The 23,580-nt window shown below is 42.3% G+C and overlaps 1 protein-coding gene across 4 annotated transcripts in view; it reads right to left on the reverse strand.

Moving 5' to 3' along the window:
• The window catches only part of NISCH (nischarin), a 29,486-nt gene extending 9,943 nt beyond the window's left edge, over nucleotides 1–19,543 (reverse strand). The window contains exons 1-13 of one of the 4 annotated variants that reach the window (XM_059856313.1): nucleotides 19,382–19,542; nucleotides 13,832–13,915; nucleotides 12,921–13,103; nucleotides 9,581–9,629; nucleotides 7,755–7,918; nucleotides 6,305–6,400; nucleotides 4,615–4,710; nucleotides 4,146–4,301; nucleotides 2,802–2,870; nucleotides 2,168–2,353; nucleotides 1,837–1,965; nucleotides 1,304–1,417; nucleotides 362–470 (exon numbers count right to left, since the gene is read on the reverse strand). In XM_059856313.1, the coding sequence (XP_059712296.1) occupies nucleotides 362–470; nucleotides 1,304–1,417; nucleotides 1,837–1,965; nucleotides 2,168–2,353; nucleotides 2,802–2,870; nucleotides 4,146–4,301; nucleotides 4,615–4,710; nucleotides 6,305–6,400; nucleotides 7,755–7,918; nucleotides 9,581–9,629; nucleotides 12,921–13,103; nucleotides 13,832–13,915; nucleotides 19,382–19,468 (1,522 nt within the window). In that variant the 5' untranslated portion in view covers nucleotides 19,469–19,542. Of the gene's footprint in view, nucleotides 1–353; nucleotides 471–1,303; nucleotides 1,418–1,836; nucleotides 1,966–2,167; nucleotides 2,354–2,801; nucleotides 2,871–4,145; nucleotides 4,302–4,614; nucleotides 4,711–6,304; nucleotides 6,401–7,754; nucleotides 7,919–9,580; nucleotides 9,630–12,920; nucleotides 13,104–13,831; nucleotides 13,916–19,381 lie in introns of all 4 variants that reach the window. The other 3 variants (XM_059856314.1, XM_059856315.1, XM_059856316.1) reach the window with 3 other exon arrangements.
• Nucleotides 19,544–23,580: the final 4,037 nt, after the last annotated feature.

A 23,580-nucleotide genomic window follows, 5' to 3' on the forward strand; every position in this document is an offset into this window, starting at 1 on the left:
GCATTTTGCAGACCAAGAATGGGTAGTGAAGCAATTTAAAAATATTTCTCTCTATGCCACAGTTTTCCATTAAGGCATGACTCTAAACCTGGAAATGGCATCTAGTCCTCTGCATGATGATGCAGTGAAAAGTCCTGCACCCAAACTCTGACTTCAGGTATTTAACCACTACTGGGAACTACAGGCCAGTTTTGCTGAGTCACGTTCCATACCACTTTCACTTTCAAAGCCAATTCTACCATGTCTTTGTGCTTGCCTTGAAAGCCCTAAATCCATGCACATAATATTCATGTATATCAATGCAGCTTAGAAAAGCAGAACCAAGAGGCTCAGCCCAGCAGCACGATACATACATGATTACCTTGGCTGGAGCTGACAGGACGAGGCAGAGAGGGAGAGGAAGGACGAACAGTAAGAGAAGAACAGTTTGATTTGGAGCTGGCAGCAGTGAGCCTGGAGTCCTCACTGATCTAATAAAGAAAGTACGCAGCAATTAAAGAAAAAAACTAAATACACAGGACACATGAGATCCTGAACTAGAATAAGTCCACATAAGCTTTCTCAATTTTAGAAAAGAAAGTTAGTGCCAGCTTTTTTATTTTTCTTTTTTTTTTGGATGGGGGGTGGTGGGGGTGGTCACCTCCTCTAAGTCTCAGTTTTCACACTAGGTGGAATTCCACTAAGAATCCTTTTAGAGAAGCCATTCTGATCACTGACTAATCACTGTATTGACAGAATTGGCAGTGTCACAAGTCAAAACAATGACACCAGGATTTCTACATTGTAGGGACAGACCCTCTTCTGTCTCTACATTGATTTCCAAAGTAAGACTAACCAACTACACAGCACACAGCCAGGTATGAGGGAAGGCAAGGAGAATTCAGATTTCTGATTCTGTCCCACCGCTGAATACCCACAGGAAGAAAGTTTGGGGAAGTAATTTCAGTACTCTGCAATGCAAGCAGTAAAATCACAGCTCTGAAACACTTGTGTAAGATACAAAATATGGCTGTTAAGGTCAACTGTGAATTCACTGTGTACACCATTAAGCCATTTTATCTTTTCCTCCCACTTCCTCTCTCCCAAGCCAGCCCACAAACAGAAAGTCAGATAACTACCAAAAATGCATTGAAAACTAAATAGGAAAAAGAGGCAAAAGTAAAAGTTCGTATCACATTAAAACACAAAGCATAAAAATTTTAATGCTAAGGAAAATTTAGTGCATTCTGTGAAAATCTAACTTGTAGAAGTAATTCTGTAAGCTTTTGTAGTCTGCACATTCTACTACTCTCACCAGACTCACCTTTTTATCAGAGTTGCTGAGTTTGTATTTCACCTCCTTTGCTTTTTGAATAGCTTTCAGCACTTCCACTGTGTCTAGTTCCTTTTCTGTGGTAACAATGTTATCCAAACAAACCTAAAAAAAAAGTTAAAATATCTAAAAGTACTGCAAATGAGGCATTTTCCAATTTTTATTAATGGAATAATCAAATATTACCATAGCTCAATGCAAACCATGTGCATCTTTGTAACCATTACACAGAAGCAATTACCACATTAGACCTTGAGCTAACATCACTTTAATGCAAACTCAGCAACATTTAGTAAGTTTAACACCATTTCAGCACAACAGTGTTTCAATATTAACAGCCTGTTACCCAATGAGGCAGGGAAAAATCTCATTTAGATCCGGGAGCACAGCTGAGTAACATCAATAAGGTTTCACTCTCTAAACACCTTCTCCAATGCACTCCAAAAACTCATCAGGTTTTCAGAGCACTTGCACCACTTCCCTTAGCTGGCTGAAGAGAGGGTGAGGAGCAGCACTGGGCTCACCTCTGAGGCCCTGTCTCCAAACTGAGCGAGGACTTTGGTGCGGTAATCAGGGATGATGCTCAGTGGGTTGCTGGATAACATCACTTTCTCCAAGCATGGCAGGCTGCCGATGTTTTTTACCTCATCAATCTGGAAGTATTTGAACAAAAGCATGAATATAGACTGGCAAAATGAAAATGAGCACACAGACTGAGCATTCCTTGCATAGATTACATACATACAACAACCAGGAAAAATCACTACAGCCACTTTTATTTATTCGCAGTTTGATCCACTAAAAGAAATGGCGTCTGATCTAACACACATTTTGACACCACAAGTCAACAGTTACCTGTTCTATTTTGTTGTTGCTCAGGTCCAAGTTGACTAATGAGTACAGTTTGTTAAGACCACACAGCCTTTCCAGCTGATTTCCTGCTAAATTCAGAGTTTTGATGTTTCCCAGTTTTGTGTGAACACCTTCTAGTGATGTAAGTTTGTTGTAGGATAAGTCCAGGTGAACAAGGTTGTACAGATGCTACAACAGCACAGAAAATTCATGTCATACACCAATTAAAACTGAACAAAAATGCTATCTTATGGCTGGCTCATTTTATTGTGCAACAGTGTTTTCTGGACACTACATAGCATGAAAGACAAGACCTGAAACTGTTCATTACAAAGGTTAAAGCCTGTAGAAATGGAATTTCCTCCACTGCGTTTTTACCAACCCACACATACAGCTGGCAGTGAATGAATTTAGTTAAGAACTAAATGTTGTATGTCAATATTGGCAAAGAAATTAAACTATCCAGAACCAGTTAAGAAATGCATCACTAAAAGAGTACTTCATGTTACAAAGATGCAGCTATTTGGGCGGAAACTACTCTCCATGAAGATGAGCAACAAAATTCTGAAGCATGAAAATCTGTGTTCCAAAGTCTCACCAGCTGGGTAAAAAATTCACCTTCAAATGCATCACTTACCTGTAAATTTTCCACCAGAGACACCCCATTGTGACTCAAATCCAGGAACTCAATCTTTGGAATTAATTTCTAGAAGGGAAAAAAAACCCACATGTGTTAAATGCACTTTAGTTTTAAGTCAGGCCACACTTCCCTCAGTATCTGCTGACCAGCAGAAGCAATGGAAAGGTGTTATCCAACACAGTCTCTCTTCCCAGCTTCTGGCATTAAGAAAGCATTCTGTGTGACTTGGGGCAAAAAAGAGCTGACTCCTGCTCATAAGAAAACCAGGTTACTCTGAGGTGCACCATTCAATTTTAATCTGAAGCCTGGTTTCTCACTGAAGACAAATAATTTCTCCTAGTTAATCCCCACTAAATATAGGTCAAACTCACTAATGCTGCTTTGGTCTTATCAAACAGAGAAACCAGGGGATTTATGCTACACACAAACCTGGATAAAGACAATAGTACCAAAATCCAGAGTAAGTGCATTACTGATTACACCAGCCAACTACTACAAGGTCACACAAACTTGTAGAAAATGCATTTAACTTAGAAATTCTTTTACTTTTTACTTGGGGGTCTCAAACCTTGAACTTGATGCTAAATTCTCACATCAGTGTTTTGCATCTGCTTTATTTTGGTTGTAATCTCAGAATTGATTTGCCTTGACAGGCCAGTTAAGACCTGCACACAGACCTGAAGCATCTTAAATCTACATCACCAAAAAGTTATGAACAAGATAATTATGCTCCAATTCTATGATGTCTGGTTGAGCTACACATGTAACTATTTCCAGCTTCACAAGAGCAGCTCAAGTAAAAAGCTATGTTCATATTTTACCAGTCTCTTGTGATGAATGTTAATTTTTTTCTTAATAGCTGATTTCCAAAACAAAATTCTAAAATACTGGTAAAATACTCCAAAGTTTGTTTTCATGCTTTTCATATTGTTTTGATGTCAAGAAAGCTGCCAGCAAGTCATAGATTTTTAAATATGCAGGAAACTCCAGCCTTGATAACCACTCCAAAGTTGAGCCATGAGGTGTTTTTTCTTTAAAAAAAAAATTTAAAAAAAATCTAATTGGCTCCTACAGCCAAGGCAAACACTAAAAGCATGTTTCAAAAAGTGAGAATTCATGGAAATGCCTACAGAACACAAAATGACAAAACTACTCTCCTTTAGCAAAGGAAATGAAGTTCTTATAGAACAAAACCTCCTAAGCACTAACTTGGGTAGATAACCAACATAAAGTGCAACTGAAAATTCTCCAGAAAAAGCAGTAGAGCAAATCCAAAATCCTTGCTGTCTATAATGTGCCACAGATAATCAATTTTTTCCACAAATTAAAAATGCTTCTTACCACTGAGTCATCAATTTCAGAGATGCTATTGTGACTCATATCCAAAGTTGTTAAAGTTCTCCAGGTTGGGATAATTGCTGTCACTGGACAACTGGAATCCAGTGCATCCTCTGGCTCCCACTGATCAAACTCAGAGGCTTCAGGCACCAGGATTTCCTATTTAACAGAGGGACACCAACATTTGGCTTACATCTTCAGGGAGAGCTAATGGATTTGGAAACTATCCCAACAATCCCATGTGAGCAAGCATCAAAAGTGTCCCTGTGAAGGGACACATCCAAACACTTCCCTCACTGAAACTTGAGATTCTCTAAGGTTAGAAAACCCTTAGAATTCCATGGTTTTAAAAACAGAACCTGCAATAGGCAGTACAGAAAACTCCATGAACTTCAAAAGGACATTTCCCTGTTGTGCATGCTGGTTTTGCACATGCTTTGAACACTCACCAGAAGGAGGAACTTGCTCTTACCTTCATTGATGTTGCTGAAAACCGAACACTCAGTGTGGCCAGAGCATGTTTTGATGAAGTCAGCCCTTTGATAAGCTTTCCCCCACAATGACTGATCTATTTAAAAAAAAATCACATTACAAAGTCAGAAGTACTAGGACAGACAAATGAGACACAAAAGAGGTAGCTGAAAGCTCCAACAGCAGATTCTACAGCAATCTGCAAAGTAGTTACAGCACTTCCTTAAAATCTCCTGAGATAATCAGGTCAGAAAGACTGACACTTGGCAAAGATAAAGCAAGAAATTAGAGACATAACTAGAGAAAAGTGAAATTCAAACATATATTTAAACAAAGCTTCTCCACTGACTTTCCGCCTGTCCCACATGTTCAAGGTGAAACTACCCAGGTGATTTAAGAGGTCACAGCATTTTTACTGTTACCTAAAAGAGATCTATTTCAAGCTATGACTCTACCTGCAGACACATTCATTTGGGTATCAGATGTCCTTTTTATCATAAGAAAAAAGAAATGCCTAGAAAGTGAGGACACTAATCTAAATGACCTGTAGTCAGCTAATTACACAGACTAAATTTAAGATTACAATGTCTCCTTTTCTGTAGCTCAATTTGAACCAACATTACTGAAAATCTGCTACAGCATCTGTCCAGGTCCTTCTCCGTAGACAGTCACACACATTGTGCAACCATGAGAGCTGACACATTTGCAGGTGTATCAGGAAAACCACAATGAACTGATAGAGACTGAAAAATCTCTGTCATTCTTGAAAAAATTCTTCCCAGATTACCACTGCTACTTTTTGGACAGCGCTTACTTTGGGATGAAAGTGTTCATCTAGTGTCAGCCAATCCAAAACCTTTCATGAACATACAATTTCAAAAGTCTTCAAGATCTAAAATCTTTTTTCCTCACATTCATGCTCACAGAAAAGCAGAAAATTGATACAATTCCGCACTATCCTCTCTGCTGTGTTAGACTCTCTCACTCTATTGTAGTTTCTTTCCTCTATGAGAATGACAATAAATCACTGAGTTCAGAAATACACTTTGGTTCTCAACCAACAACTGTCAATGAGACAAGAGCATCCACGTACTAGAAAAAATACAGCATCCACCAAAAGTGCATAGACTGTGTGACAGAATTGGATAGTCTCTCTCTGGAAAGACCTGAAGTAGTCAAGAAGGTATTTCAAAAAATACCCATTGAAAACTGCTAGAGACCCTGGTATTTATATTGCAAGCACAGCAATGAAAAACATCTGTAAATTATCAAGCAAGCAGCACTACACCCAAAAGGGCACTTTCACAAAAAATTTAACGTCAGGGCATTTTCACAAATACTTGACATACTTTTTTTTCCTAACTAAAAGCACTTTGTAATAGGGGATCCTACTATAACCACTTGTTAGTTCTTTCAGGTACTGGAAAGGCACTCAGGTATAAGTTTTGTGTGAATACTGGAAACTGCTTTTTTATTTTGAAAATACACACAGTGCAAGGTCTTCTAATTTAAACATTGTGTCCTTATTTCCAAAACTTCTGAAAAAACATTGTTTCACAAATGAAACAGTCCTCCTAAACTCCGCATTCCCCAGCTCCAGCAGCAAATCAAAGCAGAGAATCACCAGTTCCGAGATATAGGCAGCAGCCCTGGCATTTGCAGAGCACGTAAGAGCAGTATCTCAGCCCTACCTCTATTTGATGAAGTGATTTGAAAATAGACAGATCAAAAGGCAAGAGATGCTCCTGAATGTTACTGGTTCCAAAAGGTCCCCCTGTTCCAGTGACCTGGCATTTAAGACATTAAAGAACTGAGTTAGTGTACACAATCCAACTTGTTCACATTCCAGTCTTACACAGGCAATGGCCCAAGGGCAGTGGCTTGGAAAGACAGCCAAAGTTCCAAGCAATTTTTCAAATATGAAATGATTCATGACACTTGCAGGTTAACTCTTCAGGAAAACAAATACTAGTTGCTCCAGCTAAGTGCACTGAACTTGAAGTGCCACCTTGTGCTTGCATTCTGTAGCACATGGGGCATGCAAAAAGCAGTATCATAAGCAAGGCTGACCAAGGCTCCATTCTTAGCTGAAAATCAGAGAAAAGTCACTGAAAACAACTTCCATGAAACCTCTGAACCCTCCAAGTCAGCACTGTCTTTAATTCCACTACAAGGGATGAAGTTCAAGGCATTGACAAGATGGGTTTAAAGAAAACAAGCATTACACTGATACATCAATAAAAATGCATCTGGTATTTCCATATGGTCATAGGATTCTGGCCACAGAGCATGTCAGCAGCATAAAAAGCAGGTGGCTTCATTATGTTTGCTGAGAATAGAATTTTGAGAGAAAACTCAAAGGGTTTTCTCTGGTTTTATGTATCTTACAAGTTCTGAATGTGCCCACTCACAAGCATTCAGAAGGGCTAGAAATTCTGCAGATGCCGATTTTTCTAAACAATAAGCTCTTCTCCAGCCAGCAAATCCTCCCTTTAGAGGATTCTATACAGACAGAGGATGACAAAGGCAACTGAGGAGCCCCAGGAACACCAGCACAGTTGTGGCTTTGCTTCCCTGATCCACCATTTGATTTCAGATTTGAACACACGACACAGTTAAAAGGCAGCTCCTCATGCAATAAAGGGGCTAAAATGAGTTTTTGACTCATAGCAAGCAGTGTTAAAAAAATTACTTTAGGGAAAGTCTAATTCATTTATTTGGTAGGAAAAAAAGTTATACTGTCTCCTGACAAAAACTATCTGTTCTGAGGTCATTTTACATTTATTCTGAAATGGCATTTTAGCTAGAAATTCAGGGCCATCTATGAAACTGAGGCATTTTATAGGGTTTTATTTTTAACTTTCAGATGCAGTCAGACAGTGAGAAAGGGGGCAAGATTTATACAGATGCACATATGCACATGTATTCATATACAGTGGCCTACCCATAGTGCCTGCAAAGAAAGCAAGGTTGAAGAGGTCAATATTTATTTCTTTACCCATCCCTACTGGTACCCAGCAAAATTCTGTGGCTACATCTATACAGAGGGCACTGCTGAAAAGATCACATCATACAGCAAACACCTTGGCAACGTGGATTGAAGCATTGGCAGCATAAACACCTATTTAACATTGACCTCACCTTTAGATACTTGAGTCTACAAGTGAAATCCAGAATATGCCCAAGATCTGTTTTGGCATCTCCATTAGCACAGGTAGGTTTGCCCTGCAGCAGCTGCTGAGTGACAGCATACAACTGCAAGGGCCTGATGGTGAAGACTTCTCCAGCCATTAAGAGCTGCTCTCCTGAAAAACAGAGTAGCTTAGGATCAAACACAATGCTGCAAGGGTTACACAGGAATAAATGGTACAAGGAAAATAGTACCTTGTAACAGTACCTTCACTACAAAATGTGCAGCGATACACATTTGTCATTTGCACTCTAAGATGAAAATTGAGGTAGCAAAATAATTGTTTTAACACCAAGATAACTCAGGTATTCAAGTGAGCACTCATTATACAGGCCTGAAGTTCCTAATGCAACTAATGGCAAATTTCCCTCAGTCTTAACAGGACTGGAATCCAAGTTCCTTTACATAATGTAAGAGTTATGAAACTTTTCCTGATATATCTTCAAGTTTATAGCAGTAAGGTTTTTTTCTATTAAGAAAACACAGCACCTGCTATCTAAAATACAGACCTCAGATCTTTTGCTATGCTGCCTAAATGCAGAATTGTAGTGAATGTGTTTTTTTGAAAACACATTTGGAAAGTATGGGGATTTTCTGCATGCTAGTACCAAAGCAAATGCCCAGAACAGAAAACGCCTTATCTAATTATAATTTCACAATCCAATTTAACAGTAGGAACAGCAGGAAGCAGCACATAAAAGCCTCTCTGAAGGCACCATAAGCTCAACGTAGGATACAGCAGCTGGAACACACACATGGAATGAATATCTTTCTTCCTTTTAGGGACACCAGTTTGACTTCACGGACAAGAAAGCATCAGCTTTTGTGATAAGCAGAGTTCTCAGAAATGCTCTGAGGAGTAAAATTCCCTTCAGCTTCAGTGGGATCAAGTCCAAGAGTCCAGCTGCACATACATTACTGGAAGGTTACACTAATACAGAGCAGTCAGTGACACATCAACAATTCTCATATCAGTGAGACTGCAGGCACTAGAAAGTCAGCAAAGATTTCTTCACCAGCTTAAGATATTCCAAAAGTTGGTGAATGGACTCTCTGAGGTGGCTTCACCTAAAGGTAACTTTCTGCCAGAAAATCTGAAATGGCATTGCAGAAGCATGTTTCACCTATCATGCCTACCACGCCTCAGCCAACTGGAATTATAAAGTAGCATCTTGCATGTCCTTCAAAACAAAAACAGCAGGGATTAATCCTTTCACATGCCTCCTGCTGTTAATGGAGCAGCTGGAGCTGTTGTAGTTACAGTAAGAGCTTTTCATTTTCATCTGCCAGCCTCAGAAAAGCACACCCTTAAATTAACTGACCAGGTCTCCTCTTTCCCAAATTCTGCAAGAATAATATTTAGATATATAAAGTAATGTCTTACATATAGTACACTGACTGTCAGGACTCACTAACACAGACCAAGCATCCTTACAGGTTACACTAAAACACACTGAGACAGAGAGCTTAGCAAAAGCTCCTGATCACCACTGCCACATCCTGTCTCTTAAGGACACAGACTAGGAGGCCCTTTTCAAAACATATGTTCACCAATTTCTTGTTTCCAACAGTGGCTGCAAGACTGTTGCAGCTCCTCACAAAATGCAGCTTAGATTAAAGTGCAAGCCGCAAGAAAAAGACAAAAAGAAAGAAGTGAGAGAAAAAGTATTAGTCGGATATGGAAGAGCAGATCTCTCATTGTGTGGAGGTAAAATATGAAAGATGTGAATGCATGAACAAAGAAAACATTCCTGAATAAACACTGCAAGTTACTTACCTTTGTGAAAGAGCTCTTCAGCCAATGCAGCAGTGATCCCATTGATCTCCTGCAAACAATAAACCATGGCAATTAGTGTTATTTGCATACTTATGGTTCCAATCTTTTAATTTGGACCTTTAGTGAAGTATCCTTTTTTTGCTGTGGGAGAGGACTGGTTTGTTGTGGTTTTTTTTTAACTGAAATCAGGGGTGACTTTTTTATAGATTTCTTTGTAACTTGAAAATGATTCCTAGAAATTACTTGACATTGTTTTATTTCATGTGATTTTCACTTCCAAGATGAAAGACAGTGAATTTTAAAAATCTCATTCTTCACACATTAATAAAAGGGCAGCAGCAACTAGAGCAAGTTATTACTAGCCATCATTAGCCCAACTTGGAAGGCAGCTCTGTTTTGAAGAAAATATTACTAGTGTAGTGTTCCTCAAATTTTAACATTAAGACCATTCTAATGCCTCAGGCACTCAACATTTCCTCAGAATATCACTGACACAGAGAATGCTTTAGATTAACAGGCCTACAGAAAAAGAGATATAAAAATTAAGTCTTCTTGACTTCAATTCTACTGTGCTTGCTGCAAAGTAACGCAAACCCCTCCTCTTCTCATCATCCCTCTTCCCCTCCTGGACCCACCCAGGTGCTCAACCTCCACTCCTGGCACTGACAGCTTCAGCATGAAAGGCTGAAAACTCCCAGTGCAGGGATTTGTACTTTCTGAATCTGCAGGTGCACAAAGATCAGTACAAGTATTTCCCACCTGGGCACACCTCTCTCCACAAAAAGCAAAGTCCCTGTGCAAGTCCAGAAATAGTTCTGAGCATTTCCAACAGCTCCCTTTCAAAGGCCCACAAACAGAACAAAATAAAACTATTTGTGAGGGTGAAGCTTCCCCTAGACAAACATCTCATTTTAAGGTAGCTGCAAAGTATGAACAGATATTATGGATCATTGCCACATGAATATTTCATGAGTTTACTTTGCTGACAAATACCTCATGATTCAGAAGAAGGGAATACATCCACAGGACATCTGCAGCAGACAGCTCAGTTCATTTGATGAGGCAAGGATTTTAGAACATCACATTCTTAGTGCAACTGAAACCCCATTCACTGAGGACAAACAAAGCCTCCACACCATAGTTTTGAGAACAACAAGCTCAAAGCTGTATTCCAAAATAAATTAAACAATTCTGATTCACATTTGAATAAGCCAGTTACATTCATCTGGCAAGCACAGACTTAATTGAAAACTCTACTCTGTATCTCTTTTGTCATCTGGGACACAGAGCCAAAATTTTTTTTCTACATTTATAATTGGAACAAGATTATGACTTAGACTGTTCAGTGACTAGCAGACAAAAAAAAGGAACTCTATTCCTCTATCAGATCTACAAGAGACTTCTTGTCTTAGCTCTAACTACTTAAATGCATCACACCCACAGAGGTCCATTGTTTGCAGGTGTGTCTGAACAGCAGTTTGTGGGTACTCAATGCTTCTCCTGCAAAACTTTCTACATGTTAAGTTAACAAACCCAATCTTGTAAGATGACAAAGACCACGCAACAAAATAAGCATCCCCATATCGCTGCAGAAATCCTTTCCAATGTCAAAGTAACAATAAAGTTCTACATTGCTGTCACATGCAACTGTTTCTCTTTGCTAGGCAGTACCCAACAACAACTAAAGGCTTCAAAGTGACTTTAATGTATCAATGGCTGGTATTTTGACTCCATTTAGTTCTATTAACGTGGGAAATGAAATTAAATAATCCTTACTGGAAATACTGCAAAAGAGAATAGACAAAAATATTGTAGCCTTCCTACATAAATTAATGAGGCAATATCAGGGATTATAACAGCTCGAGTACGTACATGGGTTGTCTGGTAATGAAGATATTTTAAAAGATCAAAGTTCTGCAGAAAGGTCATTTTTTCCAGTAGAATTACTTCAGTAAATATTTAGCTTTTCTCCTGAATAATTAACACATTTTTAGTAAATATTTAAAAGTATTCTTAAGTTCCAAGCAAAAAAACAATAGTTTACAACTAAGTCAGATCCCCCTAAAGCAAAGAAATGCAGATTAAGCAACATCTTTCCTCTTAATATCCAAGAGCAGTTTAGAAACAGGGAAGCATTCATATCCAAATATTGCTAGCTCTTTGGAAAAGCAAAACAAGATTACATTACAAGAGGAAAAAAATAGTCCTGAGAAATAAGTCGGGGGCAAGGAAGAACTTCTGCTTGCATAAAAACCATGTGTAAGTTACAATACTGAAACTTTAATGAAACAGACATCATTTACAAGATAGAGCACAGAACAGAAAAATTATGCAATTTGCTGGTGATCACTGGAATTCTGGTTTATTTGAACAGAATTCTCCCTACATTGTCAGATATTTTGAATAAATTTAAAATTCATCTCAGAGGGCTTGATAGTTACAAATCTGTGCTTCTCTCTCATGCCTGCAAGGCTATAGCAACACTGTGGAATAAACCTTTTACTATTTTTATCTAAGTAACTCTGAAGTCTCACAAGGATAATGATGTTCACGTAACATAACTAAACCAGGCTTTCTTTTGTTGCTAAAACTTAATTAACACCTAACTGATCACTTGTGACTAATTTCCGAAGCTTTTCTATGAAATCCTGAAGAGCCTTCTCAAAACATCCCACCCCAAAGCAGTTACTGCTCCTCCTTTCCACTCAGTTCTCCAGTGCTTTTTCCTCTTGATGAAATTCCTTCTCCCCCTTACAACATGATGCCATATTGCAAAAAAAGCCTAACTATACACAAGAGATGAACAAATTGCAATCTGAACATGAAATCAAGTAATTGCTTCTTGCTTCAAGCATCCTTTACCGTAACATTCTGTCTGCTGGAGCTATTTCTCCAAAGGCCACTCCATCATTGTGCTTCCACAGAGAAGCATCATTTTTCTTAATCTGGGCTACTGGAAACTGTTTCAGTGTGAACCACAGCTCCAGCCATTAGCTAAGTAGGGGGGGTGTGGATCCATTATGCAATGTTCATTTGAGAGCCAGCACTTTTGACTTCAGCCTAACCAATTCAGCCTCACATTTATTCACAGCTTCTAACTCTCCTGCCAGCACTTATTTTTTCTTCTTAGAGTCCCTGCCCACACTATTTCCCAGCACAGTGTCTACTGCAATAAATAGTGGTGTCAAAAATCTTAAAAATATGCTTTGTTATATTGTGCAAAATGTTGAAAAAGAATCATTTCAGCAAACTCATGAAGATTCCACAGAATTCTCTCCAAGTCAAAGAATTAGGGAAAGAGACTCAGGCCTCTATTCAGACACTAAAAACATGAACTTACATATAAATGAAAGTGTAGGAAGTGTGACAAAACTTTTGGTGCAGTAACAGGGAACTTGAGCAGCAGAGTTTGCAGGTAGATCTCCAGTTCCTTTTGTCTTTTCTCCACAAGGCTTTTGGAATTTTTTCCAATGATCTTCTTTGGAGGTAACAGATTTTTATCTATTTTCTTCTCTGAAACAAGCTGAAAGACAAAGACCAGAGCTAATACCTGACACACCATCTGAACTTGCACAAAAGATGCAATGGAACACATTAAGTGCATATTGCCTGATGCTGGGAAGATCCAAAAAAAAAATTACTTCAGTAAATTTAGCTACTGCCTTCAAAGTACTACGTATTTTCAGAAAGAACATTTTGTCATGGAATGATCAGAGTGTTAATAACAGTGTCTGCTCAAAGAATCACTCTCAGTACCAGGGCAGAATGCAACAAATGTGATAAAACAACAAAATAACCAGTGCATTTCTGAGAAAACAGAACACTCTTGAATAAAGTAGACTTTTCCCCATTTTTGTTTTTTATCAGCACTGATTGGGAAATATCCCATGCTACTTTAAGGATGTTTTTATCATCCACTGTGATGAGACTTTGGCCCCAAATCAGCTGATCATAAACATCCTTCTTACCAAAAAGTTCACTGACTCCAGCCTGAACTCTCCTCTCTGACACAGCTTCCACCCAAGGCTAAAGCTGTCCTGGGCAACCTCCCCCAGTACAAGAGGGGAGTGCAAGAGGGGCAAGTAACAATGTTCTCACAAAAAGAACTTAGTCTGCAGTTCAAATGGCATCTGGCAGATATTCTCTTTCTTTGCTGAAGAAAGAAATTATGTAAATCACTCTGTAAAACAGAACTACAAGAACTGTACAAAGTTTTGTAAGATACCAAGGTCACAGTTTTAACATTCTTACCTTTTCATGCAGGTCATGGAAATCACTGTAACGATGTTTGACTGTCCACTGATGATTGCCAACACTGACCTGAATAATGTACACCTGAAAGGATGAAAATCAAGTAAGGACACTGCAAAACATTTAAAGAGAAGCTGGCTGTGAGACCTGCTGATTGATGGAGCACAGTAAGGTGGGTATATATTCTGCAAGAATCAGAGCTAAGGAAATGCTAACCCCAGGTCTGAGGGGGCTTTGCTGATGGGGGATGTCTGATGTCACTCACGAGGGTGCTCCACAGCAAGAACATGCAGATGCCTCAGTATAAAGCAATGGCTTTTTGCAACCCAAAGGTTAATGACCAAGGGCTCTAAGCTACTTCTTTTCCCAAAAGTTTCTGCTAACTGAAGCTGGTCCTCATAGCTACCCACAAGCCTGAGACAGCAGCATCCCTTCTTCCATCTACCAAGTTCCACAATGGGCAGAGGAACTTGGCAAGCATCCTGCTGTCACTTCAGTTAAGTAGAAATCTGGAGCTTAACCCTTGAGAAAACAGAACAAATCCTTTGGCTGAGTGGATGCTGTTTTATTCCTTTTGGGGTAAAGCACACAAGATATCTTCCTGAAGAGTTACCAAGCCCAAAGATTCACTACAATTATCTAAAGCAACCCAACATCTCCTAATACAAAAACAAGTATTTTCAGCCATGCATGTAGCAAACAAAGATTTTCATTCTAAGTGACTTTTTTCTGGATTGAACAGTACTGGTTTTGCAGGAAACTCAGCCTACCTTTCGATATGCCAGAAACAAGCCATTCCAAAGACATTTTAAAGGTACAAGCTAAAACACAAGCCAAAAACAAAGAAGGCTCTGCAAAACCAGTTCCACAGCTACTTGAATACAACAAATTAAATAAACTATATTATCCAGTCCAACTATAGTCTTTGGGGAAAACACCAGCTTATAATCAAATCTTGAAAGCATTTAATACAGTTAAGAACTTGCTTACTACCACAGATCACCCAGAGCTGACTCATAGCTGCTATGATGATGATACACATCTAGTTGCTAAACCCACATGAGAAAACAAAAATCAGTAACAGTTTCAATCTGTTACATAAAAGACCAGTTTTCACTTACTGCAAGTACAGAGCAGCACAATGTCAAGCATTAAATAGAATACCACCTGCATTTTAGAAGATGAAGTATAGTTCATGCCAGTTTTATTTTTGTAAGCATCTGACACAGGCTCACTGAACAAAACCCAAGCCCTACAGAGAACCAAACCAAGATGTCTGACTCGTGCACGCGGTGAGTGACACATCAGTGCTGGGATGAGCACTGAAAACACAGAAGAATGCCCACACAATTACGGACTCAATTAAGGCCTGTGCCTATTTTCCTGTCATGTTGTGTTGGGAAACAGCAGATCAGGATTAATCACTGTGCTGGTGACAAACCAGAACAGAAATAACACCAGCATTCAAAAGCACCTCACAACCCTGAGGAAAGCAAGGAGAAACTCCAAGAAATGAAACGTGGAAGTAAAGAAGTACTACATTTATAAGCCATAATAAAAATACCAATTGTTTTGAAAAGCTGACTGCAGAGCAAGCAGCACATCTAAATGCAATGCACATTGAGTACACAAGGCATGAAACCTAAGATTAGACACTGGAAACTCAGTAACTTCACATGTCCCAATTGACAACTCACCAGGTGAGCAAGCAAACCCCTCCTCCCTGCATAAAACACAGAGTAAATTTGTAATAAAGGTTTAATATCCTTTTGCTGAAATGGCAAGCACTGACCACTTCTAGAAACACAGCACTTAGTGAAATGGACAGTCTGGTTGGGAAAAGTACCTGTTAAAGTGACTGTTTGCATGCACTGATACAATTCCTTAAGTTAAGTCTTTAAAAAGCTGTAGCATTTCCCATCTAGAAGGCAGCCAGAGCAGGCAATACATATTCACCCCCCCAAACAGCATCAGTATGCAGCGACAGCAACTGATTTCACATCAATCCACAAGCTGCCATTATCCTGAAGAATAAATATATAAATGCAATATGCTGATGTGCGTATTAAGACTTGTCTTAATATAGAAATAAAGCATTTTAAAGCAAAAAATCCCCTTAGATATTTCACTGTTTTAGGAGCTTAAGTTCATGCCTAACAATTTTTGAGGGCACTAATACAACAAGGCTGACAGCTGAAGTTAAGGTCCTCCAAGGGCTGCCTGTCACACCAAGGCTAAAGGAATACATGGATAGATGATGACATCCTCACTCTGCACTTTCTTGCAGACATAAATAAATACACCATGTGAAATGCCCACCCATCCTTATGCCACAAACTGTACTTCTATTGAATTAAACACAAAACCCTTTATGTTCACAGAATTTTCTCCTCCACCTGTCTCTACCAAACCCTTCTGCATAAAAAGTTTTGTCCGTCTTTCTATAAATCAGCTCTTTTGGTTATGTTCTACTTTGCAAAGTGTTTGACATATTTGCAATGCTATATATATTTTTTTTGCTTTCTAGCAAGCTACTACAAGTTCTTTGCAGTTAAGACCCCACATCACCAAACAACATCCCTTCACCTTCTTAAACACTGAGGGCGGAAAGACCTACTAAACATTTTTAAAGTAGATATTAAATGAACAACAGTGACTCCAGACTGCTCTTTGTTCACTTCCTATACACAGTACGAAACCCTGCCTACCTTGCTTTACATGGAGAACTGGCATTTCTACATTGTGTCTCATCCCACTGCACATGCTTCAGTACTGCAAAAAAACCAAATAACAACCCAACACTTAAATGACAGAGCTCTCCACAGGACGCCTGGGACACAGGTGTGACTACAGCCAGTAGGTCCCAAATTCCAGAGCAGTGATGCAGCCACATCTCCTCCTTCTGCCTCATCATGTAGTCAGTTTACACCCATTCAAGGAAGCAACAGTATTTCCTTAAATATCAAAGTTAGTATTTATGTTAAAAACAGCTGCAAAAACCAGGAAAAGCAGGAAGACAATTTTAGGCCAAACAAATGCATAGCAGGAAACAAATGAAGCACTGACAGCCTTGAGGCCTTCTACTTAAAACCAGACTTCAGTCAGCATCAGCTGGACCAGCACACCCAGGAGAAACACCCTGTAGAAATGCTCACAGCTTACTAACCCAACAGAAAACACATCAACCAGTGCAGCATTTTTTCCTGCTGGATTTACTCATACCTTACCTTTCATGCTAAACACTCCAAGGAGAATCACATTTTTGAAAGTACCTTCAACATTACACAGAACTGTGGGGCTGGCTCCCTGATATATTCTACAGGATCTGATATCACAACTATCAAATGGATGTCATGACAGCCCCCTTCTATTGAGAGTGAGCTCTGAAATACAGAGTGCAACAGGAAGCTCATATGCCACAAGAAAAACAGCTCTTTTAAAACCAAGGATGTAAATAGGATCACTGCCACCTGACCACATGGTAATGGATGAAGATGCAGGTTGCTACAGCTGTCTTTCCTTTCTTACCTTTACCAAATTTGGCTGACTTTTACACCATTTAACAGTCTCTGTCCTGGTGCAGGTCTTTGTCATGTCCTTAAGCTCCATTCAACTAATTATGAACACTAAATACGTGCTATTTTTTTCAAAAACTTTTCAGCCTGTGACAAATTTTGCAAAACTTCTGCTTTCATTTAAAGATCTAGTCCCAAATTTCTAATGGCTTGGGCCTGTCTCATAAAAGCTAACAAGCAGCCTTGGAGTCCTGCTAACAGCTCCAGGAGGTTTACACACAGGCAAGCTTAGTGCCAACGTGCCTTCAAAAATGCAGCAAGAGAATCAAAGTAGGACCAAATACTGGTAAATCCTGTCTTTCATACACTGCACTTTTAAAGCTCCCAAGAAAAATGGCATTAAAGTAGCATGGTATTTCCATAACCACTAAAGAAAGAAATCTGGTCTTGAAAAAATAAACTTCCTTGGGCTTAGCTGCAGCAGCTTAAAATGTTATCCTCAACTATCAGCTGATCAAATGAACACCACCTGCAGAGTTACACACCTGAACTCCAGCTCAATCTAGAACATTAATGATGTCACCCAAAGCAAAGAAGCTCCTTTCACCTCCTGCACCATAACTTCCAGAGGGATAAGGGGGCAGATGACACTGGGGTTGACACTTTGTCAACTGAATGCACGTGATTTTCTCATTCACTGGTATTGCATAATACTGATTGAAATTCTCAACACCAGCACCAGCACTGCTGTGTCTTGGTTCACACCTGACATGAAGTTTCCAGTCCCCCAGCCACGGGTCTCACTGTGCCTCTCGGCTGACTGAGGGTTGAACCACATCCTAACACACCCCCAGTAACACCTCAACAGCAGTGGTGCCATTTCTGAGAATACACATCAGGCAACTTAGAGAATGAGCTCAGGCACTTCTCAGAGATTCACTTCAAGATTGCAGACATCTCCTTGTCCAAATGCTCCACACGTTTTTGCCTGTAAATATGGCAACTCACCACCTGAAAGTCATTCCCACAATCGTGTTCCAATAGTCATCACCTGGGAAGGAGTTAGGCTCTTCAAGTGCCACAGCTGTGTAAAGCTCTATCCTATTAACAACTCAGAAACTACACTCCTGTTGCTGTTTTCCCTGGATACCTTTACAGAGGCAGGAGCATGAAGTATTACTTGTATCCATCACACAACTTTCCAAATACTGTCTTTCTGAACCATTGCTCCCCTTTCCCTTTTCTTTCCCACAGCAGGAAGCCTGTCATCCCAGAGCATTCTACCGAAAAAAGGTCTTTCAAATCACATAAAAAAAGGCAGAAGGAGAAAACATTTTTTAGTTATATAACTAAAGGGTGGTGTGCTCGAGGCATTTTCTATCTGCAATTATTCTGAGGTTGCTTTAGGATGAGCTTCTTCCTGAAAAACAGACCAATTAACTCTTGGTAGAATGCGACCAGATGAAAAACAAGTTATATATCAAAAGCTTCATTCCTTCCCCAAATTAAAACACTGCTCGCAATTTTTTTTTTTTTTGGTGGGGTAAAGGAAAAGCTGTCTATACTAAATCATCTGATTTCCTCTGGAAAAAAGATCAGAGGGGTTTTTTATGATACTTCCACGCGAAGGAAAGATTTTCTGCTTTGTTTAGTCCAGCTTTGAAAGCTATGTTTACTCGATAGCAATCTCTCATACACATACGCACATACACATAGATATATACGGGCAAGAACACGACACTTGCCCACAGAGCCTCCGCCTCTCCCAAAGGACCGAGGCTACGCGGGGCTCGGCGCCGCTGCTCCCGGCGGAGCCCCGCTCCCACGCGGCTCCTCTCCCCAAAACCCCTCGGAAACTTGCGCCAAATGTCTCGCTCCGTCCCCAGCGTGGGCACGGCTCCGGCCGAGCATAGCTGCCGGGGGCAGCCCGGCACCGAGCCCGGCCTCACCCGCTCCCCCGGCACCGCTGAGGCGGCGGGCCCGCTGCCCCCATCCCCGCCGCCCGCACGTCCCGCACGGCCTCCCCGCTCCGCACCGTGTATGTTTCCACCAGCTCAGAGCCCAGGACTCGGGCCTCCCGCGGGGGCTCCTCGCCGTCCTCGCCTCCCGCCGCCGCCTCCATGTCGCCGGGAGAAGCGCCGGGGCGCAGTCGCTCAGGCCGTCACGGCTCCCCCGCGGCCGCCGCCGCCCGCACCCGCCGCCCGCCCGGCCCGCACTGCCGCCGCCGCCATCTTGGCTCGACCCCCTCAGGGCGCGGCGCGCTCCGCCCGCGCCCCTTTATGGGCACAGGGGGCGGGGCCCGGCGCTAGGGGGCGGGGCTTTAGCGGGGAGGGAGGTGCTCGATGCAGGGGCGGGGCCTGGTGCTGTCGGGGAGGGGTCTAGTCTAGCTGATGCGCATGCGCGCTAGCTGTGCTTGGTGGGGGGGTCGTCGCGCCGTGCGGTGCAGTGCGATCCAGTGGAATCCAGCGGGATCCAGTGGAATCCAATCCAGTCCAATGGAGTCCAACGGAACCCAATGGAATCCAGTGGAATCCAATCCAGTCCAGTCCAACGCAATCCAATGGAATCGAACCCAATCCAATGCAATCAAATCCAATCCAGTGCAATCCAATGGAATCGAATCCAATCCAGTGCAATCCAATGGAATAGAATCCAGTCCAGTGAAATCTGATGAATCCGACCCAGCCCAATCCAGTGCAAGGCAGAGGGACGTAATCTCTGCAGTGGAGCTGCCAAGGGCTGAGCCCCCTCCCAGCGCTGTGGCTGTGACACTGTCCCAGCTGCTGGCAGCCCATAATGCACATCTGTGGCCACCAAGGGCTGCTGGAGGCTTGGACACTGTCACACCAGGCTGAGGTGCCACCTCAATGGTTCTGTGACTGAGCTGCCTGGTGCCACCCCAAAAACAGAGCTGAGGAGCTGGGCTGATTCCCTCAGGAATGAGCCCAGAATGAACTCGGGGTGTTGTTTGGGGTGATTTACTGACAGCATGGACCTTACTTTCACTGTCCCACTGAGCATGGGGAAGTGTTTCAAGCCTGTACACACTAAAGGATCTTGCCAGGAATTTGTAACAGAAGTGGAGAATCTAAAAGATGGCAAGCAAACTCTCCTCAGCCTTTTCTCCTAAGCTGAACCTGAGTTGCCCTGAGGGGAAGTCATACTATGGCAACCTTTCTGACAGGCTCAGTGTGCACCCCAGGAACACAAAATTGCAGGAGAGAGGATATAATGAGTTTCTTTAGGAGTATCTGAGTGTATTAAAATTGAGAGGTTATCTAGAAAGATTATGTTTTGGCAGAAGGATTCATCAAGCATTCATCAGGGCTTTGAAATAAACTCTGTGCTACATTACACACAGAAGGATTATGTTTTGGACTGTCAAATCAAGGAGAGTTTGTTAAAAAGTACCTTCCAGCAAAATGAAAGCAACATCTGTCTGTCCTACCTTATGCTACCTAAGAGAGGATGCAATTAGCTCAGTATGAATTACAACAGAAGTGCAAATGCCCTGGCTGGATGTGAGGAGCTGCAGGGGCAATGCTGGTGTCTCTCCGATGCCACCAGGACTGCAGTGGCAGATAAGCAAACACACCTCTGCAAACAGAACTGGAAAAACCCATTTTGGGTTTTTTTTCACTGAAAACTGTTTTTCCTTGGTCAGGATGTAGTCGAAGGATGATGTGTACAAGGATAAAGCCCAGAGAGTACAGGCAGCTCAACAGGGATTTTCTAATGCTGCCCCAGCATCAGGAACTGCTGCTGAGCTCAGCCTCTTCATGAGATAATAAGTGGGTTTGGAGAGCAACTTTAATTAAGCTTCCTCTGAATGTCCCGTCTCCTTAATTAAATAAAAATTTGCAGCCCTGGCGCGGCTGTCGGGATTGATCAGTGCCCGTCTCCGCCTCCCAAAGCAGCTCCTGCCTGCGGGCACAGCGGTGGCTCAGGGTGTGACAGCCCTGTCCTGGCCCACAAAGAGGAGCAGAGTGCCTGGGGAAGGGGGAAAATGGGGGCTCCTTCAGCTGAAATATTCCAAGTAGGCTTTAGGAAGTGGTAAATTAAAGAATTTTGCTGTTGCTGGGTCTGGACTCCCTCTCAGGGCCAGGTGCCCAAGGGAAGGGGGATGCTGGAGCATTTTGCTGCAGTTTGGAGCCATGACACAACCAAAGGAGCCCTGCAAACATCCCTAATCTCAAATAAAATTGCAACTTAGTTGGGCTTCTGCCTTTTATTTTCTTATATTCAACCTCAAGAATGCCTCTGCTAGTTTTGCAGTGGGTTACAGCTGCTTGGAAGTGAGAACCTGAAACGAAGTTTTGGAGGAGAAAAGCTCAGTAAAGCTTCCCAGTTGTCTTGGTATCTTGGAGGGACTGACAAGCGCGACAACATGTCAGGATGCAGCTGGAGCTGGAGCTAATAGGCTGTACCTGACCCCAGTGACAGCCGTGCCCAGATTAAAGGCACTGTGCTGGCAGCCCTCCTCAGGCTATAGATAGCCACAGTCCCTCCCTGCCCTGGGGCTCACGTGGGGAGGCACAGGAAGCAGCAGGAGAGGGTGGTTTTCCCTCAGAACCTGCAGTGGCCCCTCCCTGTGCTGTGCATGGCAGCACATGCTGTGCATGCTGGTTTCCCTACAAAACCCCATTTCCCAGTTCTTTTGTAAGCAAACAGCTTGGGAGAGCCAGGGGATGCTGGAAGCTTTGTCTCCACTCAGCCAGCGGGAGGCAGGGTGGGCATAGTGCCACTCGCCTGTGCCTCCTTCCCCGGGAGGAACATCACCTCCCTCCTGCTGCCAGATGGGATTGCATCCTCTCCTCTGGGCTCAGCTCTGGTTTGTCAGTCTCTGCCTGCATCAGATGTGCAGCTTTCCCATGCCAGTGTGTAGGGTGGCAGTGGCCCAGATCTCCCCTCTCTAAGCACACAGAGACCCTTCCTCCACATCCCAGCCTGAATTCCACCCCAGCTCTCTCCAGCAGACCTTTTAAAGGCAATGTTGAGCCACCCCTCCTGTGCTGCATTGACCCTAAATACATTCTGACACATCCCAGGGGCTGTTTTCAGGGTGACTCAGAGCCATCACTTCCCAGAATGGAGGGACAGGGCCAGGCAGGATTCCCCAGCCCCTGTCCTGGTGCCTGGTAGTGCCCAGAGCTGGCACGGGCCACCCCACTGTCTCTGCAGTGAATCCCAAGGGCAGAGAAGCAGCCAGGGCTGGGGTTTGCCTCGGGGCAGCACTTCCTTGGGAAGGTCTCTCTGGGGTTGCCCAGGAGGCTCTGGGTGGTGGTTTGGTTCTGGGGAACAGCAGGTCTCCCATCCCAGCCTGTGCCCTCACCTAAGAACAGGCCGCAATGCCCTTTAACAAAATAACTGCTTCCCTCTGCTGCCTTTTCTGACTTTTGTATGTTAAAGGCAACAAAAATATTAAATACATTCAAATTAGGAAGACTAACTGCTTCAAAAATCAATTCCTTAAATGTAACAAATTTCCTTTTTATTCTATCTGCTACCCCTATGCTGAGAAAGGCAGGGCTGGGCTGAAGCCTGAGCAAATCAAGGCCAGCAGGTGCCCACAGGACCACAGTTCCTATCAGCCTCTGCAGTTAGTTAATCCCTCAGGACTCAAAACCTGGGAGGATGTGATGTGGGGATGGCTTTGTGCTCACCTGCATCCCCACTTTGTGCTGACATCACCTGGCTCCCTGGTTGATGCTGCTTTGGCTTGGGCATTCCATAGGGACTGCAGGTTTTTCCATGCAGCATGATTCCTCTTAAAGGCAGATTTGTAGAAAAGATGAAAAAGAACCGTTCTATTAATTGCATTTTTAGTTTTGCAAACTAATTCTGACATGAGCCAGCTGGAGGTGAGACTTTGCCACCCTGTGGTGCCAAAGCCATCTGTAGCCCCTCTGGACACAAGAGGGAGTCCTGAATCGTTAAAAAGACAGGTTTGTCTTCGTTGCTGTGGATTAAAACGCTTCTCACAGCACTGAGAAAACTGCTCATCCCTTGGAGGCCTTTGGTGTGTTTTGCTCTCCACCGCAGCAGGGTAAATCCGTGGTAAATCCACAGCCAATCCAGGAGTGTGGATTTTAGCTGTTTGCAGCAGGGACAGGTCAGCTAGCTGGCTGGGTGGAGTGAGTCATGATTTCCCGAAGAGCAATTGTCCCTGGTATCAAACAGAGCTGATACCCCCATTTTGATAGATGATCCCCACATTTTGCAGCCCTAGCTGAA

This window comes from Haemorhous mexicanus, chromosome 11, assembly GCF_027477595.1.
Source record: "Haemorhous mexicanus isolate bHaeMex1 chromosome 11, bHaeMex1.pri, whole genome shotgun sequence".
NCBI classification, from domain to species: domain Eukaryota; kingdom Metazoa; phylum Chordata; class Aves; order Passeriformes; family Fringillidae; genus Haemorhous; species Haemorhous mexicanus.